The sequence below is a fragment of the Aegilops tauschii genome, chromosome 6 (assembly GCF_002575655.3).
Source record: "Aegilops tauschii subsp. strangulata cultivar AL8/78 chromosome 6, Aet v6.0, whole genome shotgun sequence".
Lineage (NCBI taxonomy): Eukaryota > Viridiplantae > Streptophyta > Magnoliopsida > Poales > Poaceae > Aegilops > Aegilops tauschii.
The window spans coordinates 465,278,507-465,304,258 of NC_053040.3; the positions used below are offsets into that span (position 1 = coordinate 465,278,507).

Genomic DNA, 25,752 nt, shown 5'->3' on the forward strand with positions numbered 1-25,752 from the left:
ACAGAACATGCAACAGGTGACCGTCCTTGAGGTAGAGGGTGGTATTAGTACCCCTTCCAAGGGGCTCTCCAGTATCACGAGTGATGGTGAAGGAGCCACCAGCCTGAGACTCCCACACATACTGCTCATCATTTTTTATTTATTTTTGAATAGTTTGACTTGCTTATCACATGTGTCACACATACTGCTCATCATCGTTGTGCTTGGTAGTCACAACGACTCGCTCAGCAACAAGGTAAGCAGAGTAGAAACCAACACCAAGGGTGTGTTTGGTTCGGGAACGAAGTGTAATGGAATGTCATGGTTCCGTTCTACTAGAATGGTTCGGTTCCATCTCTGTGTTTGGTAGAGGCAATTCAAAGGAATGGAATGGTTATATTTTGATGTTTGGTTTAAGGGATGGAATGAGATGGTTTTGTTCAATCAAACAAAATTACTGAATAAAGTGGTCATCTATCAATCCATCCATACAACAAAGGCTTGAGCACGCTCCATCTCAAAAAAAAAAAAGGCTTGAGCACGCTCTGCTAGAAACAAATCGCAGAGAAACCGACGCGATGGGGCCTGGCGCGACGCAGTTCGCCGTCACCCGCGCGGACCCGAGCTCATTCACGGCGACCTACATGGCCTCCACGGCCGCCTTGGAAGCTCATTGACAGGGGCACGCAGTGGGGCGGTCTGGACGAGGGGGCGCCTGCTCCCGGCGGCGGCGGCTACCCGAGAGGTCGCGCGAGGAAGGGAAAGAGGGAACACGAGATGCAGTCGCGGGAGGAAGAGGAGCGGTTCCGCGTGGTCCGCTCGATTTGGAGAGACCGCGCGGAATGGCATAAACAGCGAATATGCCATTCCAGGAGCGAGTGGGTTCCGGCTCCTCAGATCAACCAAACACAAGAATGGGCCCTAGGAACGGAACGGACTCGTGCCGTTCCACTTGGTGACAAGAACCAAACACATCCCAAACTGACCAATCATGGACACACCGGCACCAGCAGCCAGTGCCTCCATGAACTCCTTCGTGCCAGACCTTGCAATGGTGTACCAAGGTCTGACTTGGTCATATCAATACCACTAGTCGACAAGCGTGAGTGTGTTCGTGGCCTTGTCAGGGAAACCGTGGATGAATAGCTCTGGCTGAGCATCCAGCTTGCTCGTGTCACTCAGGCTCTCAAATCTGATCTTATCCAACGCCTGCAGATAAGAGCACCCAGATACCCAGTTTAGTGTAGTTCCCAAAGATAACCAGCCAACAACGCAAAAGTAGTTGGAAGTTTTAAGACTAATGCATTACAAATAGAATCAGCCTATCCTTTTCATTTATTTTAAATTACATATGCAATAACCTACAGCCATCCAAATTTGCTTTGAAGCAGAAAACTGTGAGAAAATGCTTTTCAGGATTACCCAGCAACAGAGTACCTCATTTAGTAAAACCACTTTGGAATTCGAATTTGTGAAATCAATGCTCCAACCAAAATTAATAAAATCAAACACAGATTCCACAAAATCACCACACAGGCAATCTAGTCATTGGGATATTTTAGATTTTAAGTCCAAAGGCCTATCGCCTACAGGACAATTGAGCATGCAACTAATGATCTTTCCTAAGCTTTTATAACATAACAGTCCAATTTGTACTACTACCTCTGTTCACTTTTATAAGACGTTTTAGACATTCAGACACTGTCCAAAACAGTACAAAGCAAGCTGTCTGAAACGGCTTACAAAAACAAACGGTGGGAGTAATGCATTACAGCAGAATCGGCATATCCTTTTGATTTATTTTATCCAAAGCCACATCGAACCAGAAAACTGTGGGAAATTTCTTTTCGGGAGTTACCCAGCTACACAGTGTGAGGGCAGGCCTGGCGCAGTGGTGAAGTCCTCCCCACTTGTGCCAAGAGGTCCTGGGTTCGAACCAGCCTCTCTGCATTGCACTTTGCAGGGGTAAGACTAGGTTCTTATAATCCCTCCCCAGACCCCACCTTGTGTGGGAGCTTCTATGCACTGGGTCTGTCCTTACCCAGCTACACAGTAGTACAGTACAAAAATTGGTAAAAAAAAACTATACTACCAGAGTACCAGACATGCAAAGTTACTTTGAGATTCAAATTTGTTATTCTGAAGGGTGGAGTCAAGGTTATATTCAAGAAACTGATCCAGCAACTCGCGGCCATATATTATCAAAAGCAAAGATCAGCAAGCAGATAAATATCTGTAACAAAGCCAACTGGAAAAATCGAAACACTTTTTACTATTCAGTAAAGGATACCGTCATCGCAACGGAGCTGCATTTCATATGCTCATCAATCTCATTCCCGCCAAAGGGTACAACCGAGCCCTCAGCAATTGTAGACTGAGAAATGGCCTGAAGGCACACACATGGCAACTCATGGCCGTTCGGTTAAGTACTTCAACAAATTAGTTTTTATTACACCACAAATTACATGCAACAACTTAGTGCTAAAAGCATATAAAATTACCTGCTCACTCGTTGCATATGAACCGTGATGGAAGCCCTTATAAAACAATGCTTTCACTGCTGTTAAACTAATTGAATCTGCCAAGTAAACAGGTAAGTGTTATAAGGCATCCATTCAGTATCAACTTGAAAGTAAGATACAGTTGAATGGTTAGAGAAGAAAATAGTCTCCCATACTCCTTGTTCAGGAAAAAAAATGGTATTATACAGGAGTACGCAATAAGGCACGGTACAGAAGTAGAAAGTACTTCACGACTGTTAACATTTGACCCTGAACCAAAAAATGGCAAAATCAGCTATAGCTCCTTGATTGTACAGAAAAAATAGCACTGCGCCTGGAGCTATCAGAGAAAACACCAAAATACATCACAGGAATCTAGGATTACAAAAGTAGGATGATTCACTACCTGCCTATGGTAGTCACGGCCTCTGGTGTTCTTGTAGTACATTAACAGTATGCACTTCACGACAAATAGCAGTTTTGCACACCAATGCACCTGAACAAATTTTAGAAGGACACAAACATGCAATACAAACTTCACAAAGAAGTGTCACTTGTAAACATCAGTATGGTAGATTTGGCTCATGTTATCCACCGAACATAGATGATTGTGTAGCTTATGCTATCCACTGAACGTAGATGATCATGCTTGAAATATAGGGATACATAACAACTTGCACGCAGGAAACAACCCAGTTTATTTCTACATATCACACGAAGAGGTGACATGCGAGAGGAACGGACGCCTCCCTGGAAATCACGGTGTTGGAGGGGAGACAGAGGGGAAGAAACACAGATAGACGGGATAGGAGGTAGGTGAGAAAAATATCTGGTGCGGGTTGCTTTTTTACTGCGGTGGATGTTGAGCAGTCCACGTCAAGAACTATCTGGGCAATGGGGTCTCTCGGGATATTTCTGGTGGTAGCGACGAGAACATGTGTTCACTGAAGATAGACTAATTACAGATGCCACCACCTCATAAATCGAACAAAGGCCCAAAAATTAGAGGAAATTGGAAACCACATGATATTCATACTGTTAATCTTACTGTCCTAAATATTCATACTTCTCCAGCCACATGATATTTTTTCCACTACAATTTCTGGACATGTGATTAGCAGTCGTTGTTCTGATAATGTATAGTGTCGTTGGACATGTTCAGTTTGCACCAAATCAACAGAGGTTTTTCATTTGTGCAGCAGTTGATGGATTAGTATATCTTTGACATCCTATGCTATCTGTATGTGATAGTTGCCTACGTTAGAAGGTTGAGAGTTTGATATGTTGTTATTACTTGATCTGCTTACAAGATTATGCAGACGCGAGTTTTGCCAGCAGCAAAAGCTGAATTGATATGAAGTTTTAAATTTTCAAAACATTTGGCTTAACAACATGCTGCACGCTCGTTTGAAGCCAAACATAGGAGGGGTTACCAATTTGTAATACCTACAGTAAAACAGACACAGATCAACGCGAATATACCTTGCAAAACTAAGCCCTGAATGCAGATTCAGTGTTTCATTGCTTCTTCCCATCATAGATGGAAACTTTTCACCTCAACAGACTTAAGTGACAGATCACCGATTATTTATAATTGCTTCTTCTCAATACTTCATTAACTAGGAGGACCTTCTAAATTCGTAATCATCATAGAAACATATATATGACAAAAAGAAAGTAGAAAACATACAAGATAAAGGACGGTTGACAATTAATAATGAGACAGCAAGCCGCAGTTCAGTGTCTACTGGAATAAGTAGGCAACCCTTGTCAAATAGCAGCAGATAAGCACAGTGCATTAAAATGTGAGGCAAATCATTTTACACTGTTGGGGAGACATAATTGCAGAAGAAAATAAGCAGTGTCGTACAGCATTGGATCAACCATAACAATATCATTGTGTAGTCATACAAGATTCATTTAAAAACACATGCCTGTCATGTGTCGACAGTGATAATAAGAAACAAAAAAAATGCAAAGACAAATAGATGGTGCAGCACATACCTTGTTAGGGTGATGCAATGACACCTCTACACTACCTCCTCTCCAACCTCCCGGACACTAAAGCCATGTCACTGTCTTCTCTCACCACCTTGTACTCCTCGCAGATTATGTTGGGGAGCATGTTCAGAAAGCGTTGAAAGTAATAACATGTCCAGAAAGTTAAGCCAGAGATTTCTACTAAAGGTGTACAGTACTAAATGCGGTACCACAAGGTCAAGCAACGAGTCTCAATGTAATCACCTCACAAAACATGCATGTTTTTCCTCATAGAAGATGGCATCTATAGTATAACATTTTTAATGCAGCAGACTGCATCAAGATGAAGTAACATATCAACTTATTCCAATGCCTAAGCATTTGGTTTTAATAACAACCAAAAAGGTGACACAGATATACTTTTCAAACTTAATACATATTTCCTCAATTAGGTAACAGTACAAACTTCATTGAAGGGAAAGCAAGAGTACAGACTTGGTAACTACAGAATTATGGAGTTCAGGAACTCCTTCCGACTAAAGATGATAGGAGGTGATTTCCAAACTACATATAAGAATATCATGCAAATCATTTTTCAGTTAGGACCGGAAGTGAATCACAGCAGGCGAAGTCAAACCCAACCCTTCAGCCGTTCGTTTCCTCTCCTCGGCAGTCCGTGGATATCTTGATTGATAAACCTTGTCACCACAGCGCCCACACAGCTTCCTGTCGTACAGAGATATCTCTGTTATATTAACCGCATGTTCCACAACACACCTGATGTATCGCTTAAAATTGTCGTTGGGTTGGAAGCCGTAGATGGTGAGCTTAGCCAGATTCTTGTGCTTGAAATCAGGAGCATATGGCTTCCACTTCACGTCTGCCTTTTCGCAGTAACCATATTTCTTCCGGAACTCTTTGTTTGTCATCATTATGCACCAATGATCCCATACTGTAATGCACAGCTCTTTTAGGGAGGGTGCAGCTTCAATAATAAACATTGTCCAAGCTAAATCACATCCTTCAGGAAGGTTGTCCAGATTCACATGCTGTAGTTTGCTGAGCACAGGCTTGAGCATTTTCGGGCATTCTGGTACAACCCAAATCTGTAACCGAAAAAACAATTTAAAAATTTAGGGCAAGTTGCATATAAATCAAATCCCAAACTGGCAGATAAGATAAGACCCACTTAAGTTAATATTGCTACATATATATAACCATCATAGATTGAGAATGGACAGATATGATTCAAATGATTAATGAGTACCTTTTCACTTTGAAAATCCATATGCAGATCACTTATGGAATGAACATCAGCAAGAAGCTGACTTAACTCAAGAATCTTATCAGAACTGACGCCAACTTTAGTGAGGCTCAGCCTTGAAAGCTGTGGTACAAGACCAAAATACACAGGATGTTCAGAAGAGCACCAATTATTATAGCTCACCCGTTGGAGTTTGGGTAGACATATCAACTCAACTCTCTCAAATTTCCCAAGGTCAACCTCGAGCTCAATAAGTTGAGCATGTTCTACTTGCAGCACAGAATGGATCCCTGAGTCGCAATGGATTAAACGCAAAGACTCCAAGAGCTTGCAAGTGCTGAGGATGTTTGGGATGTCCTGTTCACCGAACCTCATATTACGCAGCCACAGGCGCCTGAGGCCAGCAAATGCATCCGGACAAGCACCAACAAAATTATTGAACAGCTTAGCATTCTGGCGGAGATCGGCAGGAGTGCAGTTCCTATAAGCCTTCTCCGTTATAATCTCAAACTCAGCTGCTTCAACCTTCTGGGTTGACATGGCGTGGGCGACAGATCTTCCAATGGTGAGAGAGTCACGATCCATCAAAATGAATCTGATTTTGAGATTGCGGATGGTGATTTCCGGGTTCCTCGTGCCCAAGATGCTATCAGTTACATGAGCCACGGCACGGTTGATTTGGGGCATTTTATCATGGTCATATTTGATGGAACTAATACTTAGGAAGAACTGTGAGAGCATGGTGGGGAGCTTCAGCATTCGCTTCGAGAGGACAGAGGTCCTTATAGCATCGAGTGTGTCCACCCTCTCCAGAATGTTGAGCAGAAGGTCATTGGGCAGCTTGCTAAGCCTGTCTTCGCTTGCGTTGCTAGCAGCGGCTTCGTTGCGAGTTGCTTTTTGCATTGCATTTAGCTGGAACAAAAGATAATAGGTTAGCCTTTTTGCATTGCTAAGCCATGAGGAACAAAAGCCTTAGCCTTTTGAGGATGAACCTTAGGTTGTGTACAAACACCATTCTTGTTGCCAGCATCTGCTTCGTGGAGAGCTGATTTCTGCATTGCATTTAGCAGGAAAAAACAACAAATCAGCAGCCTAGCCATGAGGAGGAATCAAAGGGAAGGACAAACATCGGGCACCAAAGAATCAGCACTTACCCTGGGACGACCGCTTTTGTTCCTCATGGATGATAGGATCAACAAATGGCCTTAGGATATCTACCTTATTGGATCTGTGACAACGGAGGACGCCTGAGCTGGCCTTATTCGAATCACCTCTTCTCCTCCTCTGTTTATTTAGACCGCCGCAACAAAGCAGACTAATCGCCGGCGAAAAACAAATCGGGGACACCAATTTATTAGATCGATAGGCGGCCCCTCCTCCGACTCGGCCGGCTCTCCTCCAAAAGGGAGGAGATTATTCAGATGAGAAGGAGGAGGATCCGGATTACAACTTCTCAACAGACAGACTCCGAATAAAAATCACTCCTTTTGGGCTGCCCTCGCCGCACAATCCGAAATCGGCCTCCTCTCTTCCCCGATTGCACAAGGAAATCAAATCTTCTCCCGCCTCCGTCAGCCCCGAGATTATTTCCCCCGGAACGCAGCCAGGCATAATTACCCAGGCAGCAGAGGTGGTGGCCGGCGGCGGACGGCAGGGCCGGGGGTCGGGGTTGTCACAGGGGATGGCAGCGGAGGACGGCAGGTTGGGTAGGGAGGCTGTCGCAGGGGATGGCACGGGGTAGAATGGTGGTGGGCGGCGGGGAAGCGGGGAGGGGGTTGCCGCAGGGGACGGCGGCGCCTGCGGCCGAGGGGATGGATCCGCAAGATCGGCTAGGGATGGTTTCCTCTTATGCTACCATTTTGTTTTTTGAGAGAAAGTTCCTCTGATTTTTTTCCCAAGCGTTTGGGCCACTTGACTGAACATCCTAAGCTGTAGGGCCATTCTTCTTCGGCCCACCGACAGAAAAATAACATCTGAAAAAACAAAAATAGCTCCAATGATTTTATTATCTCAAAAAGAAAAGCTCGAATGATTTTATAGGAGGGGGACTTCTGGTCTATGGGTGTATATACACCCTGTATGAAAATAAATTAGTAGCAAACCAACTTGTGGTTGGTTGGTTAGGTGAACAGTGCTATCTCTGACCTATCAGGGTTCAAGTCCTGACTTCTTTTCATAAAATCATAAAAATAAAAATCCTCTTTGACGTCTTTTCATAAAAAACAAATTTTCGGCCAAATAGTATGAATAGTGCCCTATAATAACAAATGAATTTTGTTGTGAGTTGCCACGGTCAATGTCCAAGGATGTGTTTAGTTGAGTTTATTTCCTCCTGTATGTGTGTCTAAGATGGGCATGACTGAGATAAAACAGGCTAAAAACCAACATCTACACTTAATTAGGTTGTGTGTATCTAGGTTGGCTCATGAGGGAACCAATATTGGCCCGCCGTTTGGTTGCTTGCGTTGCAATGAGCACATAAACTACACGGTGTTTAGTTGCAAGCTGCATAAGGTGCTATCATAATTTCTCACTAGTGATGACCTTACCACGTACGATCTGAACATAGTTTTAGTCCTAAGTAGACAATAATTCACAGTTCATCCTATCTACTAACAAATATCAGTACAAATATAACACACAAAATAGCTCAATTGGGGAAAGTTCATTGATGTTGAACTACTTGGAAGTCCATCCTCTTCTCTTCTACTGATGCTTCTTCTCTTCTTTTTGATGCTTCTTCTCTTCTGCTGATGTTATTGCTCTTCTTCTTCTTCTTCTTCAGATCCTTGTCCGACCTCTGTTATCCCACATTGCATGCACCCACTCCATCATTTTGTTCTTTGAGGCTTCGTTGTCAAATGCCTCAACACCATGGCTGGAGCTAACAACATCGCCAGAACAAGCTTAACCTCGTTGGGGAAAGTGTGGAATGGCTTCTGATGCAGGATCTTGAATCTATTCTTCAGAGCTCCGAATGTCCTCTGAGCCCGTAACTCTAAGGCTGGAGTATATGAGATTAAACAGTTCCTATGGAGTCCTAGAATAGTTCCTACCAGAAACTCGCTCAAATGGCACCTGGTTTTGTTGATCTTTCGGGAGGTGATAATCAATACCACAATGATGTGGCGTCGTTGAGTAATCAAATGGTTGATGGAGATAAGGATACAAACACAATTGCAACAAAGATGTGGGAAGACTATGTCATTTATCGGCAACCATAGTAAATAAGATGAGGGGAGAAGCGAGGATGTGGGAAGAGTTAGTAATCTGAACTCTTTGTTTCTTTTCATAATTGTTAGTGCATGATTTATTTCATGACTAGGTTAGATAACAATGTTACTAAAATTATTGTGCTCAACAAATGATGTTTGGAAGAGGTTCTCCGAAGTTTCTGGCCCGTCCAAGAAGTTGTCACCAAAAGCTTGTAGTACAAAAAGGAAAGGGACATCTCCAAAAGGTTGTACCTCAAAAAGGAAAGGGGCATCTCCAAAAGGTATTACTACACCTCACTGTCCTAGGTGTTGTAAAATGGTTCCTTGTTGTCCTAAGTGTTGTAAAATGTTGCATGTTCATTATTTTCGTTATGTTTCTTGCACACTATTCTTTGTTGTCCTAGGTGTTGGAAAATTGTTTCTTTTCTTATTCTAGTACTCACCATGGACATTTGAACAAGAGAAGACTCTGGTTGAGTTGCTTCATGAGCGTAACAACCCATCTGACGGTGTCCTGGACTAGGGGTACTCACCACGTCGTCTCCCGACCAGGTGGGTCGGGTCGAGGACCCCCATGGCGGTTCACTAATGGTCTTCTTCTGGCAGCCCATGACGTATACAAGGAAGGCTCCATAAAACTTGGCGTACAAGACGAGGTCTCCTCTAAATCCTAGGCCTTCGGTATATTATATAAACCGAGGCCAGGCTTGTCAATAGGGGATCTTAGAATCATACATAAAAATCTCGTGGTAGATACCTGTACTCTGTACTATCTCCCATATGAATACAATCAAAATCAAGGCGTAGGGTATTATCTCTTCGAGAGAGTCCGAACCTGGGTAAAATCATGTGTCCATGTTACCATCGCTCCAAGACGCCTAGCTTAGGACCCCTACCTTGAGATATGCTGGATTTAGCACTGACCTTTGTGGACCATATAGGTCCTCGCTGGCAGTCGGCGGTGCAATGGGAATTCAGTTTCAGCTCCGACGCAATCTACACATCGGAACCGAACTTTATCATTGACGTCAGCATCTTCGTCACCAGCTCGACAAGTCACCTTGGCTGGACCGAGGACTACGCACCGCGTCGGATCATCAAGATCGGATGGGTGCCTTCATCATCAACTCAAATCTCAAACGAGATCATGGAAGAATCGTCCATGGAGCTCGGGGGCTCAACGTTAACATTGCCCTTGTGCGAGCGGGGCAGTTTTTCTGGACAGCGGATTCGTGTTCGCCGTCCCTGCCTCCTCAAGTGTTGCTTTGACGATTGCTTCAGTGGAATTGTGCGGAATTGAGTCTACAACAAACCTGTAAAATTTTGTCGTATTTCGATGGAGGAATCTCCGGCAATCTCCAATATACCGGAGCCCTTTGAATCTGGACGAGTCTAGGGCGAGGAGTCCAGCAGTCAGATCGGATATCCTTTGGAAGATCCAACCGTTGATCGACTGCGAAATTCCTGTATCGACGACCCCTCAAAATTTTAGCTCGATCCGACCGTTCAAACTCCAGGAAACGTCCAATGAATGCATCAATTTTCGGATAGGTTTTCTGCACGAAAACGAATCCGACCCGAATTCATCTTTTTTATGAGCGGGATATCGGACATCCATTTTGAAGGAAATTTTTTCTTGGGTATTGTGTGTTGTTTTCAAACACGTGTCCACAAATTTTGAGCCTTTTTCGAGGCGATCTTCACTATAACACCGGTGCCAAACCCGACCGACTACGTTGTTGCTCCACGGATGCCGACCTGCGCCGGCATCGACTGCGTCGTTGCTCCATTGGGCCGACGATAACTGTTACTTATGAGTTGCGTTGGGATTTCCCTGTAGAGGAGAAGATAGAGGAGAAGATGATGCAGTATAGTAGAGATAAGTATTTCGCTCAGTTAAGAACCAAGGTTATCAATCCAGTCAAGAAACCAATCCCTGAATGCAGATTCAATGTTTCATTGCTTTTCCCATCACAGATGGAAACTTTTCACCTCAACAGAACTAAGTAACAGATCACCGATTATTTAGAATCGCTTCTTTTCAATACTCCCTCCATCCCACAAATTTATGGTCAAACATAGATCTCGAAAAACGCTGGCGCACTACATTGTGAAATGGAGGGAGTACTTCACTAACTAGGAGGACCGTCTAAATTCGTAATCATCGTAGATAGAAACATATATGACAAAAAGAAAGTAGAAAACATACGAGATAAAGGACGGTTGACAATTAATAATGGGACAGCAATCCGCAGTTCAATGTCTACTGGAATAAGTAGGCAACCCTTGTCAGATAGCAGCAGATAAGCACAGTGCATAAAAATGTGAGGCAAATCATTTTACACTGTTGGGGTGACATAATTGCAGAAGAAAATAAGCAGTGTCGTACGGCATTGGATCAACCATAACCATATCACTGTGTAGTCATACAAGATTCGTTTAAAAACACATGCCTGTCCTGTGCTGACAGTGATAATAAGAAATAAAAAAAATGCAAAGACAAATAGATGGTGCAGCACATACCTTGTTAGAGTGATGCGATGGCACCTCTACACCACCTCCTCCCCAACCTCCCGGACACTAAAGCCGTGTCACTGTCTTCTCTCACCACCTTGTGCTCCTCGCAGATTATGTTGGGGAGCACGTTCAGAAAGCATTGAAAGTAATAACATGCTCAAAAAGCATTGAATGTAAGAAAGTTAAGCCAGAGATTTCTACTAAATGCGGTACCACAAGGTCAAGCAACGAGTCTCAATTGTAGAGAATGATTTGGTGCATCGATATCTCATTGATCGTGCACTAGGCACATATATATAGGTAGAAGGGGTGCGACCGGTATCGTGTCTTCTAAGATACACGTACATACAGAGGGAGACAGACAGAACCGGTACTGCATACAAGACCCGGACCTACGTACATGTACACATGTTCAACACCCCCCCTCCCCGTGCAGTCGAAGCGTCGCCGGTGACGCAGAGACTGGACCGAAAACCCTCGAATGTCGAGGTGGGTAGTCCCTTCGTTATAACATCGGCGAACTGCTGATCAATGGGCACATGTAGAACTCGAACACGACCAAGTGCGACGTGCTCCCTGACGAAGTGAATGTCGAGCTCAATATGCTTCGCCTGGCGGTGATGGACAGGGTTGACAGCCAGGTACATCGTGAAGACGTTGTCACAGTAGACAAGCGTCGCCTTGGTAACCTCACATAGCAACTCCTGAAGTAGCTATCGTAGCCAAGAGCACTCCGCGACGGCGTTGGCCACATCCCTGTACTCAGCCTCAGCGCTCGATCGTGAGACCGTGGGTTGTCGTTTAGACGACCACGAAATCAGAGAGGGCCCGAGGTAGACGCAGTAGCCGGAAGTGGAGCGTCGAGTGTCGGGACACCCAGCCCAGTCGGCGTCGGAGTAGGCGACAAGGCTGGTGTCAGGTGATGCCGTCAGGGTGAGACCCATAGCAGTGGTGCCACGTATGTACCGGAGAATACGTTTCACCAGAGCCCAATGAGTATCACGAGGAGCATGCATGTGAAGGCACACCTGCTGGACAACGTACTGAATGTCCGGACGCGTCAGCGTGAGGTACTGAAGAGCACCGACGATGGAGCGGTAGAAGGGAGCGTCAGACGCCGGAGAGCCCTCGACGGCGGACACCTTAGCCTTCGTGTCGACAGGCGTAGGAGCAGGCTTGCAGTTAAGCATGCCAGCTCGCTCCAGAAGCTCGTAGGCATACTTCTGCTGATGCAGGAAGAAGCCAGTGGCCCGGCGAACAACCTCGATGACGAGGAAGTAGTGGAGAGCCCCCAAGTCCTTGAGGGCGAACTCGGTGCCGAGACGAGCTGTGATCTGCTGAAGGAGCGCTGGCGAGGACGCAGTCAGGATGATGTCGTCGACGTATAGGAGAAGGTACGCGGTGGCGGTGCCCTGGTGATAAACAAACAGGGAGGCATCGGACCGTGTGGACCGGAACCCCTAATGCTGAAGGAATGCCGCGATCCGCTGGTACCAGGCCGGAGGCGCCTGCTTCAACCCGTAGAGAGAACGGGAGAGCAAGCACACGTGGTCCGGATGGTCGGTGTCGATGAAACCAGTAGGCTGCTGACAGAACACCTGCTCGTCGAGGTGGCCATGCAGAAAAGCATTGGACACGTCGAGCTGATGAACGAGCCAGTCGCGAGAGACAACAAGCTGGAGAACAGCGCAAATCGTGCCCGGTTTGACAACCGGGGCGAAGGTGTCGGTGAAGTCCACGCCGACACGCTGGCGAAAGCCGCGCACGACCCAACGCGCCTTGTAGCGCTCAAGGGAACCGTCGGGGCGAGTCTTGTGGCGGAAGACCCACTTGCCAATGATGACATTGGCACGGGGAGGCCGCGGGAAAAGATGCCATGTACAGTTGCGCTGCAGGGCGTCGAACTCCTCAAGCATCGCAGCAAGCCAGTTCGGATCCCGAAGGGCTGCGCGAACGGAGGTGGGGAGCGGGGACGGGGCCGAGGTGGACGCGGCACACGCGTACTCGTCGGAGGTGTAGCGCGTGCTAGGACGAAACGTCCCAGTCCGAGCCCGAGTGACCACACCGGTGAGAGGTGCGGCGGCAGCCGGCGGGGCCGAGAGGGGGACCGACGAGGAGGAGATCGAGCCGGTCTCCGGAGCAGCCAAAGGGGCCGGGGCGTCGGGGGCGGCCGCGGCACCGGGGCAGTCGAGGGGGCGGCCGAGGAGGCGCCAGAAGCCGCGGCGGCGGGGGCCGCCGAGGGGGCCGCGACGACGGGGGCCACCGGCGCCGGGAGCGTGGGTTGGGCCAAGCCCGGTGCACGGCGGGGAGGTTTGCCAGAGGTGGAGGCAGGGGCGAACCGCGCCGCGGGAGACGCTGAGGGTGACGGTACCTGCTGAAACGGGAACACCAGCTCATCAAAGCACACGTGCCGCGAGGTGAAAACGCGGTGGGACACTGGATCATAGCACCGGTAACCTTTGGTGTTGGGAGGATAACCAAGGAAGATGCAAGGAAGCGACCGGGGAGCGAGTTTGTGAGGTGCAGTGGACGCGGTGCTAGGATAACAGAGACACCCGAAAATGCGAAGACCATCATAAGATGGAACCGCACCAAAGAGAAGCTGGTGAGGAGTGTAGTTCCAGCGTGGACGACACGGGCGAATGTTGACGAGGAGGCTGGCGGTCGCGAGCGCGTCCGGCCAGAACCGGGGAGGCACGTAGGAGTGGAAGAGCAACGTGCGGACACAGTCATTAAGAGTGCGAATGACGCGCTCGACGCGACGACGTGTAGGGGCAAGTGAGGCGAAAGATGGTGTCGTGCGACGCAAGAAGATTGCGGACGGTGACATTGTCAAACTCCTTTCCGTTGTTAGTTTGCAAGGCAAGAATAGGACGACCGAACTGTGTGGTGACATAAGAATAAAACGCGGTGAGTGTGGCAAGAGCGTCAGACTTGCGACGGAGAGGAAATGTCCACACATAGTGAGAGAAATCATCCAATATCACCAAATAGTATAAGTAACCCGTGTTGCTCGCAACCGGGGACGTCCAAACATCACTATGCAATAACTGAAACGGAAAAGTGGAAATGTTTGTAGACTCGCTAAAGGGAAGACGAACGTGCTTGCCAAGACGGCAAGCCTCACAAGAGTGGTCGTCAACCTTATTACATGAGAAAGAAAAACTCTGAAGAATCTAACGCATAACGGTAGAGTTGGGATGGCCGAGGCGGGCGTGCCAAAGATCGACACTAGCAGCGAAGGCGGCGGGACGACGGGTGGTGGCGGCGCCGGAGGGATGCACCGGGTAAAGATCGTCCGGGCTATCACATCGGTGGAGTACCATCCGTGTACGGGCGTCCTTCACAGAAAAGCCGATATCGTCAAATTCAACAGTAATAGGGTTCTCACGAGCAAGGTGACGAACAGAAACAAGATTGGTAACTAAGTTAGGAGACACAAGAACATTAGACATGTTAACGGGAGTAGAAGTAGAAGGAAAAGACATATGACCGACATGTGTAATGGGAATGGAGGAACCGTTACCAAGGGTGATGCGAGTGGGAGTATGAGCAGGAGTGGCGGATGTGAGGTTACCGGGATGAGTAGTCATGTGAGCGGTGGCGCCCGAGTCCATGTACCAGTCACCGCCGCCACCGTAGGAGCTCGGTGACGGGGCGGAGTGCAGAGCAGCGAGAAGGGCCGGGTCCCACGGCGGCGGCACCTGGGGAGGGAGAAACCCTCTGTAGGCGGGCGCGGGAGCGGCGCCGTAGGCGTCGTAGGCGGGCGCGGGTGCGGGCGTGGCGCCGTAGCCGCTGTAGGGGGCGCCGTTCTGCGCGGTGAAGAGCGCCTGGTGGCTCGCCGGCCGAGGTCGAAGGATGCCTGGAGTGGGATCCCGAGGAACCGGCATCGAGTACGCGTGTACGACGTCCGTCCACGGGTTGGTGTCGTAAGTCCAGGGGGGGTGGCCTACTGCTACTGCTGACGAGGGGCCCCCCCGTGCGCCTGTTTGCGACTGCCCCCGTGGCGGTTGCCATGGCGCCCGTCACCCTGCTGCGGCTGCTGGGGGGCAGCGGGTGGGGCGGGGGGCGCGGGCGGGAGGGGGTAAAATCCCGGGGGCGCGGGGGGCGCCGGCTGGTGACGGGGCGCAGGCGCGGGCGGGGCGGCCGGTGGAGGGGCACCACGCGAGGTGCCGGCGGCGAGGGCATGGTGCTACACGCACTTCTTGACCCCCTTCATCCGGCGCTCCTCCAACCGCAAGTATGCCACAAACTTGGGGAAGGAGGGCTCCGGTATGAGGGAGAGGTTGGAGGAGGCGTTACCGAAGTCCTCGTTGAGGCAGGCAGTGAGCGTGCTGAGGAGGAGGTCGTCATCAACCTTGGCGCCAATGTCACGGAGCTCATCCGCCAACGTCTTCAGACGGCGGCAGTAGTCATCGATTGACTGATCATCCTAATGACAGTCAAAAAATTACTGCTGCAAAAACACACGGCGCTAAAGCTTGTTGTCGGTGAAGAGGCCGTTGAGCTTGACCCACACAACGCGGGCGTCATCACCATCGCTCACGACCGTGTGAAACAGGTCCTTCGAGATGGTGGTGAAGAACCACCGGATGAGCGTGGCGTCGATCGCGGTCCACTCGGAGTCGCCCACCATGGCCCGGGAGTCGACGGAGCCGTCAACGTGATCCACGAGGTTGTTCTCGCGGAAGAGCAGCGAGAAGTACGTCTTCCACGCGAAGTACGTGGCGTCGGTGGCATCGAGGATGACGAGGACGCGGTCGTGGATGTTGATGTCGCGGATGTCAGCGGGGTCCGGCCCGGCGAAGGGGTTGGAGTAGGATGAGGCTGAGGGTGACATGGCGGCTCGGCGGTGGTGCGGCGTGACGATGCAGGTATGCGATCGGGCGGGGCAGAAAAGTGAACGGTGCCGGCGTGGTAGAAAGCGAGGCGAGGTGAGGCGTGAGAGAGCGAGCAGCAGGTGCACGGCGCACAGCGTTTGGCGGCTAGCGGGATTGGGCGATTGGCAGCGAGCGGGGCGCGGTGGATCGAGCAGTAGCGAGCGGGCGGCAGCAAGCAGTGCGTAGCGCGGGAGCAGTGCGTAGCGCGGGCGAGCGGACGTCGCGCGGGACTTGGCAGCGAGCGGCGCAGCTTGGCAGCTAGCGGGATCGGGAGAGAGGCAGCGGGAGCGCACGACGCGGGAGGAAGCGCGGCGCAGGGAGGTAGCGGCGGTGTGGGGCAGCAGATCGTGACGGCGGCCCGAGGCGGCGGCGGCTAGGGTTAGGCGGAAGAGGGAGAGGATCGACTTGCGATAGATACCATGTAGAGAATGATTTGGTGCATCGATATCTCACTGATCGTGCACTAGACACACACACACATATATATAAGTACAAGGGGTGCGACCAGTATCGTGTCTCTTAAGATACACGTACATATAGAGGGAGACAAACATAACCGGTACTGCATATAAGACCCGGACCTACGTACATGAACACATGTTCAACATCAATGTAATCACCTTACAAAACATGCATGTTCTTCCTCATAGAAGATGGCATCTATAGTATCACATTTTTAATGCAGCAGACTCCATCAAGATGAAGTAACACGTCAACTTATTCCAATGCCTAAGCATTTGGTTTTAATAACAACCAAAAAGGTGGCACAGATATACTTTTCAAACTTAATAAATACTACATATACTAAATCTAGAACCGTTTAAATTTTCTGGTTTGTTTGAGTTTTTTTGGCAGTTTGAACTGGTAAATAGGGTGATGACACGTGCTATTTCGTTGGGACCTGGATGGGTAAGCTTCTCGGGTGCACGCTGCGTTTTTCTGCGATTTAATTCTTGGTCAAACGTGCGTCCTGTTTCTTTGAACAGGAGATGTATTCTTGGCTGCATGCGGTCGGTGGACGTGATTTGTTGACCGCGTGCATGTACTAATGGATGAGCAGGGCAGTGCATGGCATATGGGGTTGCATGCATGGTTCTATTTGCCTCGGGATATCTGGATGTGTGTCGGTTTGTGCATGTGATCGACTTGGCTAGGCTCGACACGTTGCATGCGCTTGGTCCCGCAATGCATGTCGTTGATTTCACCACGTATATTTACCTGGGCTATTACACGTATAACATGCAAAAGGTCGGCACCGCCTGAAAATCAAAGACGCGGCAGCCGCTAAACAAGCGGTGGCACAAGGGCGTGACGTGACGAAACCCATGCAGCCATGCAGGCAACGCCAATCAATGGGAACCAACACATATAAAACATGTTTCCGAACAGTATGCAAATCAAACATGCCTGCATGCAGCATGCAACCACCGACCAACCATGCCGTGCCGCTGTTGCCGTATATTCTGGAGGCTGCTGATGGTTTCGGTAGATTAGTACAATTTTGCTTCGTGTTTCTGGTCCTTCCGAACCCTATAAATACGTGCTTTGCACCTATGTCTTTCTCCATCTTGCGCAGAGATGGCTTGTGGCCTGACGCGTCCTGGTGCTGCTTTGCTTTGTGTGTCTGCGCGGCTGGCATGCTGCTCACTACAAAAATAAAAGACACATCCGTAATATTTTGGAACGAACGAATTTTTTGTCATACTTATGACACTTCTATGATGATAATTGTGACAAAACACAGTATCATCATAGATGTGACGGGGTCCTACTTCTATGATAAAAAATCATGACAGAAAATGGGCTTTTCATCCTGGGCGGGCCGGAGACGCAGCTGCATGACATTCTTTGGGCCGTCTATGACGGAAAAAAACCGTGGTAAAATCAAGGGCGAGGAAAATATCAGGGTGTTCCTGGTTACGGTGGGTGCTCGGGGCCGAGCGATGCACGTTTCTCTCGTACACGCACGCGCGTGGGTGCGAGGCGTTGGGCTCTAACTGAACCCGAGCGATTACACTGCAGGCTACGCGTTACTGACCCGAGCGATCGATCGATGGCTGTTAACTGAACCCGATCGAGCGATTCCTTCGCTACTGCTGCTAAAAGCCGATCGATGCTGCCTCTGGATGAACAGTGAGCGTTGCTGGGGGGGGGGGGGTTTGGATGAACAGTTCCCGGTGGGGGTGGATGATCAGGACCCCGTGGTGTTGCCTCTGGATGAACAGGACCCCGATCGATCGAGCCGGTTGGGGCTGGATGAACAGGACCCCGTGGAGGGCAGGATGAACAGGACCACCCCGTGGAGGGCAGGATGAACAGTAGACGGTGGAGAGCTGGATGAAAAATAGCCCGTGGAGGGGTGATTGAACAGGAGCCCGTGGAGAGGGCTGGTTGAACAGTAGCCGGTGGAGTACCGCGCAGTGGAGGCTGGATGAACAGGAGCCCATTGACGAACAGTCGCAGGTGGAGGCTGGAGGAGATCGACGGTGGATGGACAGTAGCCCATGGAGGCTGGAGGGGGTCGACGGTGGAGATGAACAGTATACCATGGAGTCCCGTTTTGCGGTACGCCACACCCCTCCCGATGAACAAGACCCCCGTTTCGACCGTAGCGCTCCAACACAAGTCCGTTTCCTCCGTTTTGCGGTAAGCCACACCCCTCCCGATCAACAGGACCCCCGTTCGACCGTAGGAGGTCCGTTTCCTCCGTTTTGCGGTACGCCAGACCCCTCCCGATGAACAGGATCCTGTTTCGAACGTGGCCGGTCGAACACAAGGCCGTTTCCTCCGTTCTGCGGTACGCCAGGCCTCGTTTCCATCGGCTGTTCCGTCCAAGCCGGTTGGCTCCCACGCGTTCCGTTGCCTCCCGATGAACACGACGCATTCCGTTGCCTCCCCATGAACACGACGACGACGCAGTTTCTTCGTTCCGACCCAGCCATGTACACGAGCCCTGGCCGTACGTATGCGCGAGTAGGCATTCGAGACCCCGCCCGTATGTACGTACGTGGCCGTATTTTCTTTCTTGCACACTGGCCGCTGTACGTACGTGTACATGCTACATGCGCGCCTCAACTACGACACGTGCGCGCTCTACATCGACCAGTATGTACGTACACGTTCGCGACCAGAATGACAACGCTACGTACGCTTCGACCAGGTGGGTCCCGACTGTCAGGCACTTCCTTGCGTGCGAAGATATAGCTGGTGGGTCCCAGCAGTCGGGGGGCGAATCGTTTTTTGTCCAGACGCACTTCCTTGCGTGCGAAGATGTAGCTGGTGGGTCCCAGCAGTCAGGGGGAAATATTTTTTTCGCGAAATATGGTGGCCCGTCCGGTGGGTCCCCGCTGTCAGGTGCAGGAATAATTATTTTGCGCGTAATAAGGAGGCACTTCCTTGCGGCTGCCGTGGACCCAGCTGTCAGCCTCTCCACGTACAGTAATCTTCCGATGGAAGTCGGTCGTTGACCACATTGACCACGCCGCGCCGAGAGCACCAAGGCGGTGGACGACGGCGAGGCCTAGGAAGGGGACGATGCGGAGCCAGGGAAGACGCGGCAATGGATGCCCACGCATAGAGGAGTATGAGGGTTCACTGGTTCGCTGCGGTGTGAGGCTGCCATCGCCGCAGAATAACAAGGGGTGTGGGTGAGTAGAGGGATGGCCTAGCCAGCGGTGGGAGTAGTAGGGGGCGGTGAGGCCTCCGCCGCGTCGCAGCCGGCCACGGGAGGCAGGAGCACAAGGCACGACCGGCGCTGGTTTGGGCGGCTGGAGCAAGAAGACTAGAGGTTGAAGAAGCACTACGGCCGTTGGATGGACATCGTACGGTCACTGGAGCTAGAAACGTTCATATTGACTAAGTTGACAAAGCCCTCCGTCCCCGTCAACTTAGTAGGCCCACAAGTCAGCCTCCCACCAAGGTGGGTCCCAGCTAGCAGGGGGAGTATTCATTTTTTTCTGCGTAATAAGGAGGCACTTCCGGTGGGTCCGAGCTGACAGCGGGGGGAACGTTTTTTTCACGAAATACGGTGACCCGTCCGGTGGGTCCCAGAAGTCAGGGGGGAAACGTTTTTTCGCAAAATACGGTGGCCCGTCCGGTGGGTCCCTGCTGTTAGGTGGAGGAATCATTATTTTCCGCGTAATAAGGAGGCACTTCCTTGCTGCGGCTGTGGACCCAGCTGTCAGCCTCTCGACGTACAATACACTTCCGATGGAAGTTGTTCCTTGACCACGTTGATCACGCCGCATTCCGTTGCATGCATGCGTCCATGGGCGTGGTGCGTCCCCACTGTCAGCCTCTCACGTACAGTCATCTTCCGATGACTCTCGGTTGTTGACCACGTTGACCACACCGTGCCGAGCGCACCAAAGGCCGGTGGACGACGGCGAGGCCCCAGACTGGAACGACCCGGAGATGGGGAAGACGGGGCAGTGGAGTCACAGATGGAGAGGAGTGGGAAACTTGACTGGTTCGGGTGCGCGGCAGCACAGCCGCAGTGCCGCCCACGGGAGACAGGAGCAAGAACAAAGGTTGAAGAAGGAGCACGGCTGTTGGATTAACATCCAACGGTCCAGCTGCTAGAATAATTTGTTGATTAAGTTGACAAAGCCTTGCGTACACGTTCGCTTAGTAGGCCCACAAGTCAGCCACCAAATCTGACGGGTCCCAGCTATTAACGGGAGGAATAATTTTTTTCGCATAACAAGGAGGCACTTCCTTCCGTGCGAAGATACAACCAGTGAGTCTCAGCTGTCAGGTGGAGGAAACATTTTTTTCAGCTTAATAAGAAGGAACTTTCCTTGCGTGCGACCATGGACCTCGTGGGTCCCAGCCATCAGGCTCTCCACGTACAGTCCTCTTCCGATGACTCTCGTTTGTTGACCACGCCGCACCGAGCGCAGCGAGGCGGTGGACGACGGCGAGGCCCCGGACGGGAACGACTCGGAGATGGGAAGACGCGACAGTGGAGTCGCAGATTGAGTGGAGGAGAAGGGTTATAACTGGTTCTGGTGCGGCGTGGGGTTGCAGTTGGTGGAGAATAACAGGAGGTGTGGAGGGGTGGAGGGATAGCCTGGCTGGCGGTGGGGTAGCGCTTCGCAGCGATGCCTGCTAAGCAGAGCCGCTAGCCGCCGGAGGCCGGACCTGGCGGTCCCGGCGACGCTGGAGGAAGAAGACGAGAGATTGAAGGTGCATGCTGACCAAGTTGACAACGCCCTGTGTAGGCTTCGAACTATTGGCCCACATGTCAGCCTGCAAAAATGTGGCATATATTTAACCCATGTTTTCTAGAATGTACAGTCCATTTGCTGGGCTGGGTGAACAAATAATTTCGCGCATTATTATTACATTGCTCCTTAAAATCTTCGCAAGCTTTTGTACGCAATCACCAGGATTTTCCTTGCCTGTGAGTCAAAAACAATCAGAATTTTCCTTGCCAACTTCTGTTAAACATTTACTTTTATAAGTTAATAACACGTGGGATGTTTTTATAATGTATATACAAGTCTCTATAAAATATACGATAATAGTAATAATATATATATATATATAATGTGGTTAAAAAAATACATTGGGCTGCCGATCTTTAAGAAAAATCCCATAGGCCGGTATGAACCTCAAAAAATAAGTTGAAACCACTGTCACCGTATGTCGTGGGCTACGCATGTTAAAATACAAAACCTAGGCCTAGCTGATACTTGTTCGCCCTCTGGAAAAAAATGATACCAGATCCCCGAGCGAACTGGATTATAGAGGGGGCCGGCGGCACGACTGAAGAAGCACATCAGGAGCGATTTTTTTCTTCAGGGATGGCTCTCGATGGCGTTTTTTTACTTGCCTCTGCACCACATAACTTGTATTTTTAGCCTCCCAGTCCGTGGTGGACCAGCAGCCCATTTACTGGGCGGGCCAACCTACAGAAACCAGCACTCGATTTTTCATCAAGCCCAAAAAACAACGTAGTATTATGTTTGTTTTGAGGCCGAAAACATTACGACAGGGGTTGAGCGGGGGAGGGGGCAAGACAGAGCAAAAAGATTAAAAAGAGTTGATGCGCCGTTGCTACCCTAACAAAGCAGGTGCAATTCTTCTCGGGAAGAAGGTGTGCCGTTGACACCCACACGTCACATACCCCACAGTAGGCATAATAACAAATTCACACACAAGCACAACAGAAAAGGTAAACATTCGTATCAAACTCTGGTTCACAGACACGTTCATATTCATAGCCAACATTCACTATCAACAACTCAAAAGATTCATATATACACAAGTTCAGCATGTCTATGGATCCAAATGATTGATAGATCACACAACAATATTCATAGATAATTCACAAAAAGATTCAGATATACACATGTTCAGTATGTTTATGCATCCAAATGATTGAGATCACAGCCAATATCATCCATGGACGAACTTTAATTACCTAGGGTACAGACTGGTAAATGGTGTTCAGTCGGAGGTACTTCTTGCTAAAATTAATGCTTGTACGAGTAAACTTTCGAGTACATAAGAGGCAGCACAGGCAGTATGAACTTTGCTTGTAGGTTTATCCTCAAATAGTGGCCCCGTGCCGCGGGAGGTTTGAGCAACTTGGCCACTACTTTCATCCAACTAGTTTACTGGCTCATCTTGGTCCTGTAGCTCGCCAAAATTCTACATTGCAGACTGGTAAATGGTGTTCAGTCAGAGGTACTTCTTGCTAAAATTAATGCTTGAACGAGTAAACTTTGAGTAGATAAGAGGCAACACAAACAATCTGAACTTTGCTTGTAGGTTTATCCTCAAATAGTGGCCTTGTGCCGAGGGAGGTTTGAGCAACTTGGCCACTACTTTCATCCAACTAGTTTACTGGCTCATCTTGGTCCTGTAGCTCGCCAAAATTCTACATTGCAGAGAAACTGATGAATCAGGGAGTGAATCTTCTGATATGGATTGCTCTGAAGGAACACCCCCCCTGAAGGGAATGAAAGCCGCTGTATGGCGAATTCGCTGCTGAAAGATCCCGCCCAGTGTCTCCTTCCTTCCCCCGCCGCCTTCTGACCAAAGGGAGTATACAATTTGTTCTTCAGGACACTCATGCCCAAACTTATGAAATGCTAATTTGACCTAAATTTCCGGTTAACTGCTGACTTTCTTTGCTACCTCACCCAAAACTCTGTCTTCAGGAGGAAAGCTTGCTTGAGTACCTTACTTGAAAACAAACCGCTTGAGCTGTAACAGAAACAGAAAGGTTTGATGCGAGAAAGGAGGCGGTTGAGAAAATGAACCACCCAAATTTTTTGTGCAGTTCAACTGAAATGGAGCATCCCTGGCGTGCAGACTGATTAAGTGCCAGATGAATATACGCGTCAACCAACTTGTCTGAAATCTTTAGACTCCATGCCATACAGTTCGCTACCATATGTGTCGATAACCAAAAGGCACAAGTTGGGACCAAAGACCGCACTGCGTTTTTCTGGGCTATGCGCCAAGCAATATTTTTGGCGTTCACTCTCCTAATACTTGGAGTTTGACAATTGGTTGACGCCGATTGATACTCGAATGAATATAGGCACTTCTTCTTGTCAACATCGATGCTTGTCTGAGTGAACTTTGGAGTACATAGCATCAGCATAAGTACCTGTCCATCTGATCTTTTTGTGCAGTTCTACTGAAATCACCCGATGTAATGATTTGCCTGCGAGTTCAGGCTCCAAGTTACTCCTTTATGAAATCGGCAAACAGTAGCACAATACCAAATTACCAATACATATGACAAGCACAATAATCAGGATAAAGACCAGTACCAACCTGTGTGAGGTAGCATATCAATTACTATTTCCTTTAACTGGAAGCCGAGATAAGCCAAGCGACTGACAGCAAAGGAAGAATGCAAGCCGAGATTAGCGACTAACAGGAAAGGAAGGAAGCTGTTGAGGCCATGAAGCACCCAAAGTTTTTGTGCAGTTCCACCAAAATCGAGCATCCCTGTTGGCACATATATTGAGAGAGTGAGATTACTTTAATAATGGGACTAGTTGATGAAACATACACTAACAAATAGAAGCACCCTCATTATCTTAATGGGTAAAGTTAGCAACAAAGTAGTCTTGCTTAAAGAGAGGTATTAGTTTATTTAATCAGTGCCAATTAGCTCAACACTCAAAGCATTGCCATGTATCATAGGTTGCAAAACTTTAACGTGCAAAGATAAAGGAGTTTCTCATGATAGTAGCACGATACAAATAGAGATGACAGCAAACTAATATGGATGAAGGCCTTAGGCCCGTACCAACCTGAGGAAAAAAGCTTATTCATGTAGTCCCATAAGAGATAATAAAGCACTCACTGGAATCACTCGATAGTATATATTTTTGTGCACTTCAAATGTATGGTTGAAATCACTCTTGTTTACCAGTGCTGAGATTATATCGAAAGATTATCAAGAACTTCCAGTAGAGTTAAAGCACTGGCTGGGACACAGTTCATTGTATTGTCTTGTGTAGTTCCACTAAAATGTATGATTGGCACAACATGATCCCTGTTTGCACAAGTAGGAACAAGGTGAAACCTTCATTAGCTTAGTGAGAAAGGATAGAAAGACATTAGCATATTACTCTAACAGTAGCATCAAATTCATGATGGACAATACGCAAAACATTGCCTCATTGAACCAATGGCAATAAATTGACATGCAAAACAATAGCACTATTATGTCATGACACTAATAATATTCCCTCCCTGCTCCACCACATGATTCACCTCCATAGACAAACATACACACGTACATGATTCAGCATAGGGTGCTACTAACGATTTGTTTAACTCCGACAGGAAAATTAGGCAGCAACAAATTAGTGGTACTTAAGTACTCCTAATTAATTAAGTGAGACGGCAGAAGTGGAAGGGCTCCCGGGAGGATCGTCTCACATGTAAGGTAGTTGTTGCCGGAGCCCTTGAATGGCCTCAACTGAGGCCTCTGGCTTCAGCAAGATCGCCTTGGCACTGTTTATTCTTCTTCTTCTTCTTCCTCTTCATGCTCTGTTTCTCATTCTCCTCACTAGTTGGTGAAACCAAGTACATGATTGGCCTTGTATTTCAGAATTGGTTTTGTCAGTGAGGGAGTACAAGTGTACTAGTAAAAAATAGCATTATTTTCTCATGGCAGTCGCAAAATAGAGATGAACACATGCATTAAATATCATTCTTACCTAAAGGAAGGTTATGGTGCCAATATGGATGATGATGATTGGAACACAGATCTCCCTTTGTGCAGTTCCACTGAAATGAACCAACTGTTCCATTCTGACATTCCAGTTAAACAACACAAAAGCCACTTCTTTTAAGAAGAGTTTTGTGCAGTGCACCAAAAGGTCACAACAGCAACCAGGTGAAATGGATATCCCTGTTTGCACAAAAAGCTACAGAGGAAA

The 25,752-nt window shown here is 48.7% G+C and overlaps 2 protein-coding genes across 2 annotated transcripts; both read right to left on the reverse strand.

Annotated features, from left to right (window-relative positions):
* Positions 1 to 4,794: 4,794 nt before the first annotated feature.
* LOC109731638 (F-box/FBD/LRR-repeat protein At5g56420) lies at positions 4,795 to 7,603 on the reverse strand. The gene is made up of 4 exons (XM_020290807.4): positions 6,879 to 7,603; positions 6,717 to 6,776; positions 5,728 to 6,636; positions 4,795 to 5,566 (listed from the first exon to the last, which is right to left on the reverse strand). The coding sequence occupies exons 1-4, from the start codon at positions 6,903 to 6,905 to the stop codon at positions 5,060 to 5,062; spliced, it is 1,503 nt and encodes a 500-aa protein (XP_020146396.1). The 5' UTR covers positions 6,906 to 7,603; the 3' UTR covers positions 4,795 to 5,059.
* An 8,045-nt stretch (positions 7,604 to 15,648) lies between these two features.
* On the reverse strand, positions 15,649 to 16,296 carry LOC141026196 (uncharacterized). The gene is made up of 2 exons (XM_073502187.1): positions 16,003 to 16,296; positions 15,649 to 15,888 (listed from the first exon to the last, which is right to left on the reverse strand). Exons 1-2 carry the CDS (start codon positions 16,294 to 16,296, stop codon positions 15,649 to 15,651), a joined length of 534 nt encoding a protein of 177 aa, XP_073358288.1.
* Between the last annotated feature and the right edge of the window lie 9,456 nt (positions 16,297 to 25,752).

What these genes read in the sequence shown, in the direction of transcription:
- LOC109731638 (XM_020290807.4), bottom strand. Translation starts at nt 6,905, where the DNA reads ATGAGGAACAAAAGCGGTCGTCCCAGG. An exon ending in ACAAAAGCGGTCGTCCCAGG is followed by an intron (nt 6,777 to 6,878) that starts GTAAGTGCTGAT and finishes AATGCAATGCAG; the next exon opens with AAATCAGCTCTCCACGAAGC. An exon ending in GTGTTTGTACACAACCTAAG is followed by an intron (nt 6,637 to 6,716) that starts GTTCATCCTCAA and finishes CTTTTGTTCCAG; the next exon opens with CTAAATGCAATGCAAAAAGC.
- LOC141026196 (XM_073502187.1), bottom strand. Translation starts at nt 16,296, where the DNA reads ATGTCACCCTCAGCCTCATCCTACTCCAACCCCTTCGCCGGGCCGGAC. An exon ending in AGGACCTGTTTCACACGGTC is followed by an intron (nt 15,889 to 16,002) that starts GTGAGCGATGGT and finishes GACTGTCATTAG; the next exon opens with GATGATCAGTCAATCGATGA.